Source organism: Camelus dromedarius, chromosome 14 (genome assembly GCF_036321535.1).
Source record: "Camelus dromedarius isolate mCamDro1 chromosome 14, mCamDro1.pat, whole genome shotgun sequence".
NCBI lineage: Eukaryota > Metazoa > Chordata > Mammalia > Artiodactyla > Camelidae > Camelus > Camelus dromedarius.
Genome location: NC_087449.1, coordinates 33,228,587 through 33,242,350, shown reverse-complemented (window position 1 = coordinate 33,242,350; position 13,764 = coordinate 33,228,587). Strand labels below are relative to the sequence as shown.

Below are 13,764 nucleotides of genomic sequence, written 5' to 3'. Positions count from 1 at the left end.
CCCACTTAACAGATGAAGAAACAGAGGCCCAGAGAGGTGGAATGACCAGCGTTAAGGGCACTGCACTAATTAGAACCTGAGCTCTCAGATGCGGTTTTCCACCTCCCTTTCCCTACCAAGTCGCTGCGTCCTGGAACAAGAGGGAGCCTCATTGAAATGAATTTTGGTCTCAGTGGTCAGAATCCTGAAACCGTGGCTCTAGGGGCCGGGAAAGGGCGCGGAGTCCCACGCTCCCGCAGTACAGATGGGGAGACTGAGGGCCAGAGCCTGGAGCTCCACCGCCCGCGGAGAAGGGGGCGCGTCCTGCCTGGCGGGCCGAGTGGCGCCGGGCCGCCTCCTCCCGCCCCCCGCGCGGGTGTCCGGGCCCTGTCTCTGCCCTCGCCACGCCGCCACCTCTGGAGCGAGTCATGGTGGCTGCACTGGCGGCGGCGTGGCTGCTCCTGGCGGCCGCGGCCTTCGCGCAGCGGGAGCAGGACTTTTACGACTTCAAGGCGGTCAACATCCGGGGCAAGCTGGTGTCGCTGGAGAAGTACCGCGGCTCGGTGAGTGTCCGCCCGCGGGGCTTCGGCGCCTGGCCTGGGCCCGATGGCGCGGGGCGGGGTGGGGGGGCGGGGCGCCCGGCGGCCCGGGACCCCGCTGGCTGTGGCTCTGAGAGTCTCGGGCCGCCGGACCACTCTGCCCTGACTCCCCCCACTCCCACATATCCCCCCCCACGACCCCTGGGCGCAGCGCCCCCAGATCCTGCAGCGGTCGGTCCCGCGACTACGTGGCATGGCCCCGCGCACAGTGAAACCCGAAACTTTCGCTGCTGGCGCCGATTTCCCTCCCAGCGATTTTGGGAAGCGGGGTCCGGTCCTCTCCCAGAGGTTGGACGCCCTGGCCCAGCCTCTCATACACGGTTGTAAAAGTAACCGTAGCATCCTACGGCCTTTGTCTCTCCCATCCTCAGTGCGGAAGAGAGGGAGTTGCTGATTGTAAGTCCAATGAGAACATTGTGGAAATGAATGCTCGGTGCAGAGGGAGTTATTTCAGATGCATGGGGACCTTACACAGATCATCCTTTAGGGAGCACACTGAGGCCCAGAAAGGGAGGGTCACACAGCACTAAAAAGCAGAGCCTGGAGAAGAACCACCCATCCATCGGTGGTCTCTAGGCAAACTCCTAAGGTGACAGCTCAGGCTGAGATGTAAGAGTCATCCCTTCTAATTGCTATCACCTTACTAAGAATCTAAGCTCTTAGACGACTTGAGAGAAGAAGGGTGCCTGGGTGAGTCTTTGAAACTAGTGTGAGTTTTAGCAAGATCAAGAAGAGTGTTACAAGCAACAAGAACTGTCAATGCCAAAGCTCAGAAGTAAAGGGCAAGAAACGTGGTGGAGGTAGGACTTCAAGCAGTTGTGCTTGAAGGAGTATAAAGCATGAGACTGAGAGTGGAGGAAGATGAGGCTGAAGAGAGTAGGGAGGGGCCAAGAGGGGCCTTGAACACTACATTCAGAGACCTAGATGTTGCACTGATGTAGTGCAGAGCCCTCCAGTTTCACTTCTTAAGATGGACCTGGGGCCATGGTGTGGAAAGGGTGGGAAGTTGGTCTGTAATGGACAGGTAGGTCCAGCATCCAGAGTCGGATGGATCACACACAAAAAAATGGCTGTTAGCATTCTTTTCCCGGGAGCAAGGCCATCTTTATTGAAGAAAGTATTCTCTAAGCCTTGAAATTCTCAATTATGCTGGGAGTACTGGGGACAGTAATCCTTGTCCTGATTGTCCCCCAAGGTAATGTGAGTTTCAAATGAGATGACAGTGTGGAAGCACTTGGCAGAGTGCTCTGTGCTTATGTTTGTTGGGCCCCAGCAGTCATGTCATCCTGGACTCAGAGCAAAGAGCCAGTAAGAGCAGGGCCCATTCCCATTCAGGCCTTCCCTTCCCTCCAGGGCAGCTCACCAGAAAGCCCCAGGTTTAGCACTTGACCAGCTCTGCTTCTCGTCAATTCATTATTTATTATTGAGCACCTCCTGTATACTAAGTATCTTGCCAGCCCTGGGGATACAAAACAGGTAAGTTTCCACCTTAATAGAGCTTATGTGAGGTGGAGAGGAGAAAGATAATAAACAAGGAACAGAGAAATGAACAAGGGTATTCCTAATAGTAATAGGAGCTAAGTCAAAAACAGAACAAAGTCTATTCGTTTTCAGAAGTAATAAGGCAGCCAGGCTGTGAGAAACAGAAATCCTGGAGAAAAATTACCTGGAAAGTGATCCTAGAATTCTGAGTGTTTTCATACTGTAGATTGTGGGTAAATCCTAAAAAGCATGGGATTGAGAGGCCAAGAAATCAATCAGAAAGAAATTGGGAAAAAAGAAGAAGAAGAAAATCCCATAGCTGCTAAGAGGTAGAGTTAGAATTTGAACCCAGGCAGTCCAGCTCCAGAACCCATGCCTTAATTTCCAGCTTTAGGGAGAAACCAGGAACAGTCCAGGGAAGCTGTAAATGATACTCTGAGTTAACCCAAGGCTAGTCTGCTGCTTGGGCAATATGGTCATTCATTCACCTGCAAATAATTACTGGCTCATTCATTATATGTATTTTATGACAAGTTTTTTAAAAATTGGGGGAAAAAAACCCCCAAAATTGGCTTCCTTACAGGCACTACATGCCTGCCACTGGGTCCAGCCCTGGAGACATAGCCATGAGCAAAACTGTATGGTTCATGCCTTCAAACTAACTGGGAAGACAGTCATTTAGGCCAGTGTTGAGTGTGGATGAATGGGTGACGGGAATGACCTTGCCTGTGCTGGGAGGTTATGTATGTGTAGGCTTGAGCATAGCATTTGTGTGAATGGGCTTGTTTCTGTGTACACATCTGAGTCTGTATCTATGCTTGTATATGTATATATGTAAATTAACCATGAGTATATGGGTGAATCTGTCTGTGTTTTGGTCACTTTAAAGATAGCTGTTTGGTTTCAGGCATGGAACTAGAAGCAGGATTAACCTCCTTCCAAAAGTATGGGCAGACACACAAGATGTAGGTTAAAATTAAACAACCTTTAAGGCTCTCAATGCCCAGGGATCCAGAGAAGAGAAAGACCCCTAGCTAGTGAAGGGAGTTAAGTTCCCGGTTTCTCAGCACCACAAGCACAGTATGGCATAATGCTGATGAAATGGAGGAGGTTGTTCTAACGGCCTGTGGCCCCAAGGAATGGGGGAGGGAGTTACAGCTTAGTGGTTCTCATCTTTTAGCCCAGGGGTCCTCAGCGGGGGGTGATCTTTCTCCCAAAGGGACATTCAGCAATGTCTGGAGACATTTTTAAGACAAAGCATCTATTGGGAAGAGGTCAGGGATGCTGCTAAACATTCTGCAATGAACAGGACAGCCACCTCACAACAAAGAATTATCCAGCCCAAAATGTCAGGAGTGCTGAGGTTGAGAAACCCTGCCTCTCCTGAGTAATCTGTGCCTGTGCATGTCCAGTACCCCAGGCTCCGCCTGGAAGGTGGCCCTCTTTATAGAGCCAGCTCGTATAATCCTGCCTCTGCTTAAAAAGTGGCCAGAGAGATAGGACTGGGTGGCTCAGATACAGAGTAAGATTTAAGATCCTTTAATAATATGTAACTAGAAGCTAAAAACATAGCATTTGTGTCAAAGCTGTAATTGCAGTAATATAATCAAGTTCCATCAGCCAGCTTTATATTTATCACCTAAAGGCAATAAATAAATTTATTACAATGCAATCATAAATTTAAGGGTTAGTCTAGTGACAGAAGAAAGTGATATTTATTTTCTGGAGGGAGAGGGGCAAAAAGGGATTGGCTTGGGGTTCTTGGGGTCCTTTTATCAAGAAAATCATGCCTGTCTATGTCCGCATTCAGGTGATCATATATATGTGCACACTTATTTATTCATTCAGAAAATACTTTCTGAGAGTTTTCCATACATCAGGCCCAGTAGTGAAGGGGACACAGCTCTTGCCCTCAGTGGTTTTACATTCTAGGAGGGAGACCAATGCATATACAATCATCTGTAATGTAGAATGATGAGTGCTGGGTGACTGAGCCAGAAATTGAACCCAGGTCTGCCTTTTTACTCTCCTATATCACCTCCTGATGTGAGTTCACCAGTATACGTGCCCCTCTCTGTAGCTGTGTTCTGTGTGTTTATGGACATGTGTGATGTGTGCTGATGAATCTCTGTATAGTGGGGCATAGGCATACCCCTTTATGTGTATTGTGTGTTTATTCAGTGTTTATGTATGGGTATGCACATCTGTAAGTCCCTGCATGTTTAATTTCATTTGTGCCTGTGTGCATGTGTTTGTGAATATGTGAGAGCATCGTACACACATTTACATGTGTGTACATTGTGTTCTTGTATATATGAGACAGAGCAGTAATTGTTGGGGGTGTCACACATGTAGGCATGTCAGAGCATGTGCAACTGTGTGCCTCTTCACTGGGTTGTGTATGTGTCTGGGTTTTGTTTTTGCTACCCAGGTGTCCCTGGTGGTGAACGTGGCTAGCCAGTGTGGCTTCACAGATCAGCACTACCGGGACCTGCAGCAGCTACAGCGGGACCTGGGGCCCCACCACTTCAACGTGCTTGCCTTCCCCTGCAACCAGTTTGGCCAGCAGGAGCCGGACAGCAACAAGGAGATTGAGAGCTTTGCTCGCCGCACCTACAGTGTCTCTTTCCCCATGTTTAGCAAGATCTCAGTCACTGGCGCTGGTGCCCACCCTGCCTTCAAGTACCTGACCCGTGAGTCCTGAGCCTCTCCCTCACCTTCCCTTAGCTGGCTGAGGCCGTGGCTCCCTGGGCAGCAGGGGCCACTGGCTGGCTGGATGACCTGGGGCCCCTTCCTAGCCCCTTGCAGGTGGGTTGATGGTCTGTTCTAGCACTGAACTTTGAGGATGAGCTGAGGAGTATTCTTGCCTAAGAATACCTGCCCCCTGCTGCCTTGCAGTTCTCCCTCAGAGTCACTCTTGCAGATTTCTCTGGGCTCCTGTTTGCTTCCACAGGGGCTCCTAGGAGGAGACTGGGCCTTCAGGTTTTAGTCAGTGTAAATTCTTTGGGCTTATGGACGTAGCTGCAGATAGGGGATGCCGCATGCCTGGAGAAGGCTGGCTGGTGTCTCCTGTCCTGAGCCAGAGACAGAGTCTGTATAGGCCACAGGAGAGAAATCTTCTGAACTAAAATACCAGACTTTAATATTTGAGAAATAGATCCCTCCTCCAGAAAGCTCCGAACCACAAAATGGGGTCCTTGGCCAAGCTTGTCTTTAGGTCCTATTGCCTTCCTCAGGCCTTTCCCTTCCTTTGGGGGCTCCATTTTCACCTTCTCCTGCCTCCCACTCCATGCTTCTAGCTGCCTTCATATCCCTCAGCTCCACCCCCCAACTCATTCACTTGGAAGAGTAAATGCAAACACAGTGTAGCAAACAAAAGGTCCCTTACTGAGGCAATTTGAATTTTGCTCTGTGGGTCAATTCCAATATTTGCTTTTTTTCCTCCCTGTGTGTTTTTATTAGTTCCTTCCCAGTTCCCATAGTTATAGATCAAACCTGGTCGTGCTTTAGAAGCACCTGGGGAGCTTGTAAAAATGCATTAGCCCGAAACCTACTGAAGCAGGGCCCAAGAATCTGTTTATTTTAAGTGCCCCCTCCACCACCACCACGATTCAGATGCAACAGTCCATGGACTAACATTTGGAAACCATTACGATTTAATCAGAGCGTCAGGTAGAGACTATTCAGTACTTTGAGGTCATTAATAAGGGAAGATCTGATACTGCCTTATCAATCACTTCGCAGAATCCTAAAGCAGTAGTTCTCAACTTTGGTGCCACATTGGAGTCTCCTGGAAAGCTTTTGAAAAATACTGATGCCTGAGTCTCACCCCCAGAGATTCTGGTTTAAGTGATCTGGGATGTGGACTGGGCATCAGGATTTTAAAAAGCTCTCCAGTTCATTGTAATGAACAGAACCACTGCTTCAAGGGAGGGGTAGACACAGATAGTGGAATTCTAGGAGAGGGGACCCCAGGAAGCACACTTTGCTCTCCTTCTTCCTTTTTCTATAGAGACTTCTGGGAAGGATCCCACCTGGAACTTCTGGAAGTACCTAGTGGCCCCAGATGGAAAGGTGGTAGGGGCTTGGGACCCAACCGTGTCGGTGGAGGAGATCAGGCCCCAGATCACAGCGCTTGTGAGGAAGCTCATCTTGAAGAAGCGAGAAGACTTATAACCACTTTCCTTCCTCTCCCACTGTCCCCTCCCCCAACCTTGCACGGGTGACCAAAGCAAACTCAAATGGTGCTACAAAGGGAGAGACCACTGACTCTCCTTCCTCCACTCTTATCCCACCTACCCCATTATTCCCATGGGGGAGAAAAATCTATTTTGATTATTTGAATCTTGGAGCAACCTATAGGAACTCCTGGCCAGTGAGAGCTTTTGACCAATGGCTCACCAGCCAATAAGAACCTCTAGCCTATGAAAACATGTGGCATAGAAGTATTTCAAGCAGTAATCTCCTACCTGTTAAGAACTCTGTAAAATGGGGCCAATTCCTACCTTACAGTGCTGTTGTGAGGATGAGGATGAGGATGAAAGGCCTATAAAAGTGCCTAGGACAGTGCCAGCTAAGTAGGAGGCATTCAATAAATGTTTTTTGCATATGAACCAAAAAATAACTTGTGATCAGTAAAAACTTGCACCTAACATGAATATGAATTTCCAGCCAATGAGAATCCAGGCCAAACATTTATTTGTTGATGTTGTTATTGTTTTCCCATGTGTTATTTTAATTACAAAAGTAATACAAATTCATTGTCAAATAATACAAGATGATACAAAATAAAAATGAAAGTATCCTCCTTATTTTTTGTACTCTCACTCCCTGGAGTAAACACTGTTAGCAATTTGGTACAAAATCTTCCCTGACTTCTTTTTAATCAAGCCAGTCATTATTGCCCAATAAGAATTCACTGACCAAAAGTACACTACAATTACAAACAGGCAAAGGATATAAATAGATAATTCACAGAAGAATTTAGATGGATAATAAAGATACGAAAAGATGTTCAGTCTCATTCAAGTTGGAAAGGCTTTTTAAATAATAATACTCATTGCTGTTAAGGATGTGGGGAAATGGGCATTCACATGAACTGTTGGTGGGACAGCAAACTGGCACAAGTTTTGGAGGATGATTTGTCAGTATCTTTTCAAATAAAATATTTATATGCTTGGATCCATCATTTCTCCTTTTAAAAGACTCTCAAATTGCAAATATAAATATAAAATATTATGTGTGTACATTGTTCATAATAGTGAAAATTTAATACATCCCTGTGTCCATCAATATGGTCTGGTAACAAATTATGGTACAAATTCAAATGATATACTAATACAGTCATTAAAATGAATGAATTAATTTCTGTGCTACCATAGAAATTTGTCCAAAAGTGAAAAAGGGCAAGTTGTAATGAACACATGCGCACACACAAAAAACATCCAGTATAAACAAGTATAATATTTTTATTAAAAACTTATAATGTTAAGTGAGAGGGAGAGATGGAGACTAAACTTTTAATGGTGGTGCCCATGAGGGGGTGGGGTAGGATAACAAAAGTCATTCACTTTCTTTGTCAGCTATTTCTGTAATGTTTGAATTTTGTATGTAAAATATATATTTCACTTTTATATAAATATAAAAAGAGGCAGCTAAAAACTGAGGTGATGAACAGTCTCTGATCGATAATTCATTGGCCAATGAGAATTTCATGTCTGCTTCTCCCAAGGCCACTCTTCTAGAAGAAGGACACTCAGATTCAAATCCTGGCTGTGCCCTTGACTCACAGACTGAAAAATTGTTCCCTCTCTCCAGTCCTCCATTTTCCCACTGGACAGTGAAAGGGTGGACTGTGCTCACAATTCAACCTTAAAGTCTCCCTTAATGGTCCTTTTCAAAAGCTGCCCAGAGTAAATGAAGGCTATCTGTGGGCTGACCACAAACCACCCTATAGTGGCCTCCAGCCTTTCCTTACACACCCTGCTCCGAGCAGTGGCTCTGCACATGCTCATTTGCCCATGCACAATGTAACCCAGGTATCAAATTTTTGTGATGGACATCTCTCTGACCTCATCCTGCTTGGCCTGTCAGCTTCATCTGACGTTGCTGATCATACTCTTCTCCCTGATACATTCTCTTCCCTTAGCTTTCATGCCCCTGTCTTCTCTCGGTTTTCCCCCATCTTTCTGAGTGCTCCTTCCTCCTCAGTGTCTGTTGATGTCTCTTCCTCCTCTGCCCACTCCTTCCCTGTTGGTCTTCCTTGGGCTTCTAGGCTGGTCCCTTTTCTCACTCCATATACATCTACAACCATCTCATTTTTTCTCATGGTTTTGACAACCACCTACACCCTGACGACACCCAAATCTCTACCTGTATCTACACTGGACTCATATCCACTTGCCTACTGGGCATGACTAGGAGCACCTCAATTCAGCATCTCCAGAACTAAACTCATCATCTCTTGCTGGCACATCTGCTCTCCTTTCCACCCAGCCTTCACAACCACCCCCCCACAAGCCTTCTCTTTCACACACCACTCAGTTGCTCACGTATACACTATTCTTACTGTTTAAGCAACTGCCTTTCCTTCTCTCCTCAGCACAGTGCCTAAACTTTAGCAGATGAAATTTAATTATATGGTAAGCATTTTGAGCACTGGCTCCATGCTTTTCCTGCCAAGACCCTCTCTGGAAAACCAAAGAGCAAAGTTTCCTCCAGAATTCTAGAGGATTTTTTTTTTCCAGCTGAGGATTTGTCACTCCTAGTTAGACCTACATTCCTAGGCTTTGTCAGCTTTCTGCTGTTCCCCAGTCCCCTTCAATGTGCAAGAGTCCCCCTAGGAAAAATCTCACTTTAAATTGTCATCAAGTGTTACCTCAGTAGTTGGTTAAGCAGTATCTGCTAACAACTTAGTTTTAAATTAACCTCTTGGTTATCAGCTGACACTTGCATAGTTAAGATTTTATTTTCTGCTAATACCCTCTAACACTTTATTTATAAGCCAGATACTTTATTTATTAGGTTATATCTTAGCACTTAGTAGTTTTGCTACTTGCCACGCCTTAATTACTAATCAATATTTTAGTTGTCTGCTTAAATTATATTACTGACCCCTTAGCTCTCTGCTATTAGTTTAGTCTATTAGCCAGCCAGAGATGAGGAGTTTGGGGAGGGAGCCATTTCTGGCTGTGGATATGACAAAGACCTTTGTCTTTTGCTGAGCTCTCTTTTTACCCTCAGATGATTCTCATTCACCATCAACTGGTCCCAGGTCCTCAGAGAAAGGAAAGTTCCATCCTAGCTGCTTATTCTCCTCTGCAAGCTGGGCTGGAGTGCGGAGGGAGGAGAGTGTGACTGTGAAAGTGGGACTTTCTGGAAAATTATGGTTAGAAGGGACATTCATTCATCAACAATTATTTCTTGAGCATTGCCTATGTGTTAAGTTCTGCATTAGGTCCTACAACATGTGACCAAAATACACATGTTCCCAGCTGTCATGGTGCTCAGAGAATTGTGGGAAAGATTAACACTGAACACACAATTATACCAATTATTATGTAATTACAATTACGATAAGCACCAGGAAGAAGTACCAGGAACCACGATCATGTACAAAAGTGGCATTGGACCTATTCTGCAGTTCAGAGGAGGCTTCCCTAAGAAATGACAATTAAGCTGAGAGCTGAAATTTTAATAAGAGTTAGGGGAAAGAAGTGATGGGGGGAAAGGTTCCTAAACAGATTCAGTGGCTTGAGCAAAGACCCTAACAGAGGAAGATGCTCAATGGGATGGAGTCAGTGCTGCCTGGAGCCAAGTGATAAGGAGAAGGGCCCTAGAGGTAGGCAGGGGCCAGATCATTCAAGGCCTTGTAGGATCCAGGTAAGAAATGATAGTGACCTGACTCAACATGACAGAGCCCGTCTTCAGGCCCAAATCTGAAGGCCGGAAATAAACCCAGGAGCAGAGGCAGACACTGAACTACTGACAGGAAAAGTAGATGACTCTGGGGCTACCCAGAACACCAGTCACCATGGAGACCTGTGGAAGGCAGGCAGATCTGACCCCTCCCAGCTCCAGCAGGTCCAACCTGGGGTTGCTGAGGGAATTGCGGAGGCCTGGATCACGACAAGTCACCAAGCTGCTTGCACAGACTCTAGGTCCCCAGCACAGACTCTAGGGACTGCATTGCAGGTGGAATATAGGCCACAATCCTTGCTCTCAGCAAAGTGAAAGGAAAAGGAGAACTGACCTTTAATGAGTGCTCGCACACCTACATCCTCATCCCTGTGAGGTAGGTAGTATGACTTCCATTTTACAGATGAGACTAAGTGAGAAGTCCAAAGTCTCCCAGGAAGTTAACTGCTAAGTAGCAGCTGAAATCCAGGCTGATTTGGCACCAAAGTCCTTGCCTCTCCCTCTATTCTCTGCTTCCTGGACTCTAGCAAAACTCCAGTAGGGACAGGGAGGGTTTAGGATTAGAGACACTGATCCAGGGAGAAGGCCACTTACTCCAGGGTGTAGAAGTCTTGGAGTAAATTCCAGAAGTGGCTTATCTCAGTCTGAAAAAGAACTATGAATATGAAAAATGTTTAATAACAAGTAAAGTGCTGGGCTCATGTTGAGACCAGAGAAGGAGGGAGACAAAGGCAGTATTTCTGTAAAGTCTGGTGACTGGCAGACCCAGGACAAATCCCAGTTTCTGCCATTCCTGGCTGGGTCTTTGGGTGAGTAATTTAATCTTTCTGAGCCTCAATATCTTTATATATAAAATACCAATATCTCAGAATTATTTTTTCATTTATTCTTTCTCCTCCCTTGAACCATATGGCTATGCTGATTTTGAGTGTCCAGCAGAAGGGACAAGTAGGAGTTGAAATTTAGCCTGCCCTCTACTTACCCAGCCTTGCCTTTGGCATAGTGCTACAACAGGCCAGAGGAAGGGGCACTTTTTTCTGATCTGCACAAAAGCACACAAAGGAACAAGAGTGGCAACCAGCAGCCCTGACTTTCAGAACCAGGCCCCAGGCTGAGTGTGCTGAAACCAGCACTAAAGCAGGTATAATTTCTGTTCTAGAAAAGCCTGTAGTCTGAAGCTGTAATTCCTAAGTGAGATGATGGTACACAGAAGTGCTCAAAGGATGGTACACATAGTCAGAGTCAGACCAGCAGATGCTGCAAGAAAAAATGGTACCTTGAGTGTTGGTCACAGAAGGGCTTCCTGCAGGAGGGGTTTCTTCAAGCTGTGTAGAGAGGATTGAAGGGTAGAGAGTATTTAGATAAGCAAAAGGAAGGAACTACATGGGCAAAAACTTGGGAGAGGAGGCTCCTTTCTCAAGTTAAACTGTCTGAATCAGAGGGTTCTTGTAGGAAAGAAGAGGCAGGCATAGTTGGAGAGATATGGAGAGTTCTGATTTTAGAGGTTAGACTGGAATCATTGGGGTTACTTCAACAGCTCAGCTAGAGCCTTCAGAGGATCTCTCTGTTGATAAGTATGTGGAGGGAAAGAATCAAGTGCAGAGAAAAAAGAATCATATAACTCTGCCTCAAAACTCAAAATAATTCTCTTTAACATTACACTGGAAATTCTAGACAATGTAACAAAACAAGAAAAGAAATAAAAGGCATCAACTAGAAAGGAAAAGTAAAATTGCCTTTACTTACAAGCAACATATTATGCTGCCTGTGAGGAAATTGGTTTTTCATGCTAACATAAAAAAATCCTAAGTAGTCTATAAAAAAGCTAGTAGAACTAGGAAGTAAATTTAGCAAGATCTCAGAATACAAGGTGAATATTCAAAAATAAGTTGAAAAAAAAGTTGAATTTCTATAAATTGGCAACAATTGAAAAATCACAATAAAAATGTCATTTACAATAGCAAATTTTACAAAATATGCACAAGACCTGTACATGGAATAGTATAAAACATTGCTGAGAGAAATTAAAGAACTAACTAACTAAAGAGATTGGGAATTGAACTGCGAAACTTAATATTAAGATATTAATATTCTCCAAATTGATCTATTGATTCAATGCAATCCTAAGCAAAATCCAAGCAGGGTTTGGGGGACAGAAATTGATAAGCTGATTGTAAATTTTATAAGAAAACGCAAAGGACCTATAATCACTAAAACAATGTTGAAAAATAAGGACAAAGTTAGAGGACTTATACTATCTAATTTCAAGACTTACCTATAAAGCCACAGTAATTAATACAGAGTGGAACTGGCTTAAGGATAGATCCAGATCAGATCAAAGAAACAAAATAGAGAATCCAGAAATAAATCCACACATATGTGGTTAATGGTTAATTGAGTTTTGACAAAGGTATCAAGTTAATTCAATGGAAAAAGGATAGTCCTTTCAAAGGATGATTTTGAAACAACTTTTGCATCACACTGAACATGTAAATTAAAATGGATCAGAGGCATAAACACAAAAGCTAAAGCTATAAAATTTTTGAAGAAAACAGAACATCTTTGTGATCTTGGGGTAGACAAAGATTTTTTTTAGATAGAACACTAATCTTAGAAAAAAAATGATAAATCTTTTTTATCTTAGAAAAGCACTAATCTTAAAGCACCAATGTTTTTTAAAAAAGTAATAAAGTGAGCTATCAAAAATTTTAATTTCTGCTTTTCCAAAAACACCCTTGAGAGAAATGAGAAGGCAAGCTAAGATTGGGAAAGAATATTTACAATAATATCTTTGATAAAGGATTTGTACCCAGAATATATAAGAACTGTTAAAATTCAATAAGAAGATAACTCAACTTAAAAACAGGCAAAACAGAAAATATTACCGAAGAAGATATATGAGTGCTTAATGAGCACATGAAAAGACATGCATCATCAGCCACTAGGAAAAAACAAATTAAAGCCACAATGAGACGCAACTTCACACCTGTAAGAATAAGCAAAAGGAAAAATACTGACAATACCAGTGTTGGTAAAGACGTAGCTCCCTGCGCTTTACACGTTGCTGGTGGGGATGCAAAATGGTGCAGGCACTCTGGAAAGCAGTCTGTCAGCTTCTTATAAAGTTCAATACACATCTACTCTATTAACCCAAAATTCCACTCATAGGATTCACCCAAGAGATATGAAAACAAAGGCACCAAAAGATAAGCATATATGCAAAAATTTTATAGCAACTTTATTCATGATAGTCCCCTACTGGCAATAATCCAAATGCCTATTAACAGTTGAGTGGACAAATAGCAGTATTTCCAGATAATGAGCATACTTCAATGTACTTGGCAATAAAAAGGAAGGACTACTTGTACATGCAACAATTTCTGTTTGTCTCAAAGGCATTGTGGTGAGCAAAAGAAGTCAGGCACAAAAGAGGACATACTATCTGATTCCATTACGATAAAAATTCAGGAATAGCAGAACTAATCTATAGGGAGGGGGAGCTGAGCAGAGGTGTCTAAGGCAAGGCTAGGGTTTGGGAGGAGGGCTGACTGCAAAGGGGCACAAGGGATGATGATGGGTGATGGAAATGTGCTGAATTTTGACTGTGGTGGTGGTTATATGAGTGTATACATTTGGCAAAATACACCACACTGTACATTTAAAATGAGTATATTTTATTGTTTGTAAAACTGGTTTTAAAAGAAAGACAATTTCAAGAGAAGCATTGTTGTATAGCAATAAAAGAAACTGGAATCTAAACATCGAATAAAATGGATGATAAATCATC

General features: G+C 44.0%; 1 protein-coding gene across 1 annotated transcript; it reads left to right on the top strand.

Moving 5' to 3' along the window:
- Positions 1-349: 349 nt before the first annotated feature.
- On the top strand, positions 350-7,245 carry GPX7 (glutathione peroxidase 7). The gene is made up of 3 exons (XM_031465144.2): positions 350-542; positions 4,492-4,753; positions 6,073-7,245. The coding sequence occupies exons 1-3, from the start codon at positions 408-410 to the stop codon at positions 6,234-6,236; spliced, it is 561 nt and encodes a 186-aa protein (XP_031321004.1). The 5' UTR covers positions 350-407; the 3' UTR covers positions 6,237-7,245.
- Positions 7,246-13,764: the final 6,519 nt, after the last annotated feature.

Excerpts from the sequence above, each read along its gene's own strand:
- GPX7 (XM_031465144.2), top strand. The coding sequence starts at position 408 with ATGGTGGCTGCACTGGCGGCGGCGTGGCTGCTCCTGGCGGCCGCGGCC. Across the intron at positions 543-4,491 it reads TGGAGAAGTACCGCGGCTCG|GTGTCCCTGGTGGTGAACGT; the intron begins GTGAGTGTCCGC and ends TTTGCTACCCAG. Across the intron at positions 4,754-6,072 it reads TGCCTTCAAGTACCTGACCC|AGACTTCTGGGAAGGATCCC; the intron begins GTGAGTCCTGAG and ends CTTTTTCTATAG.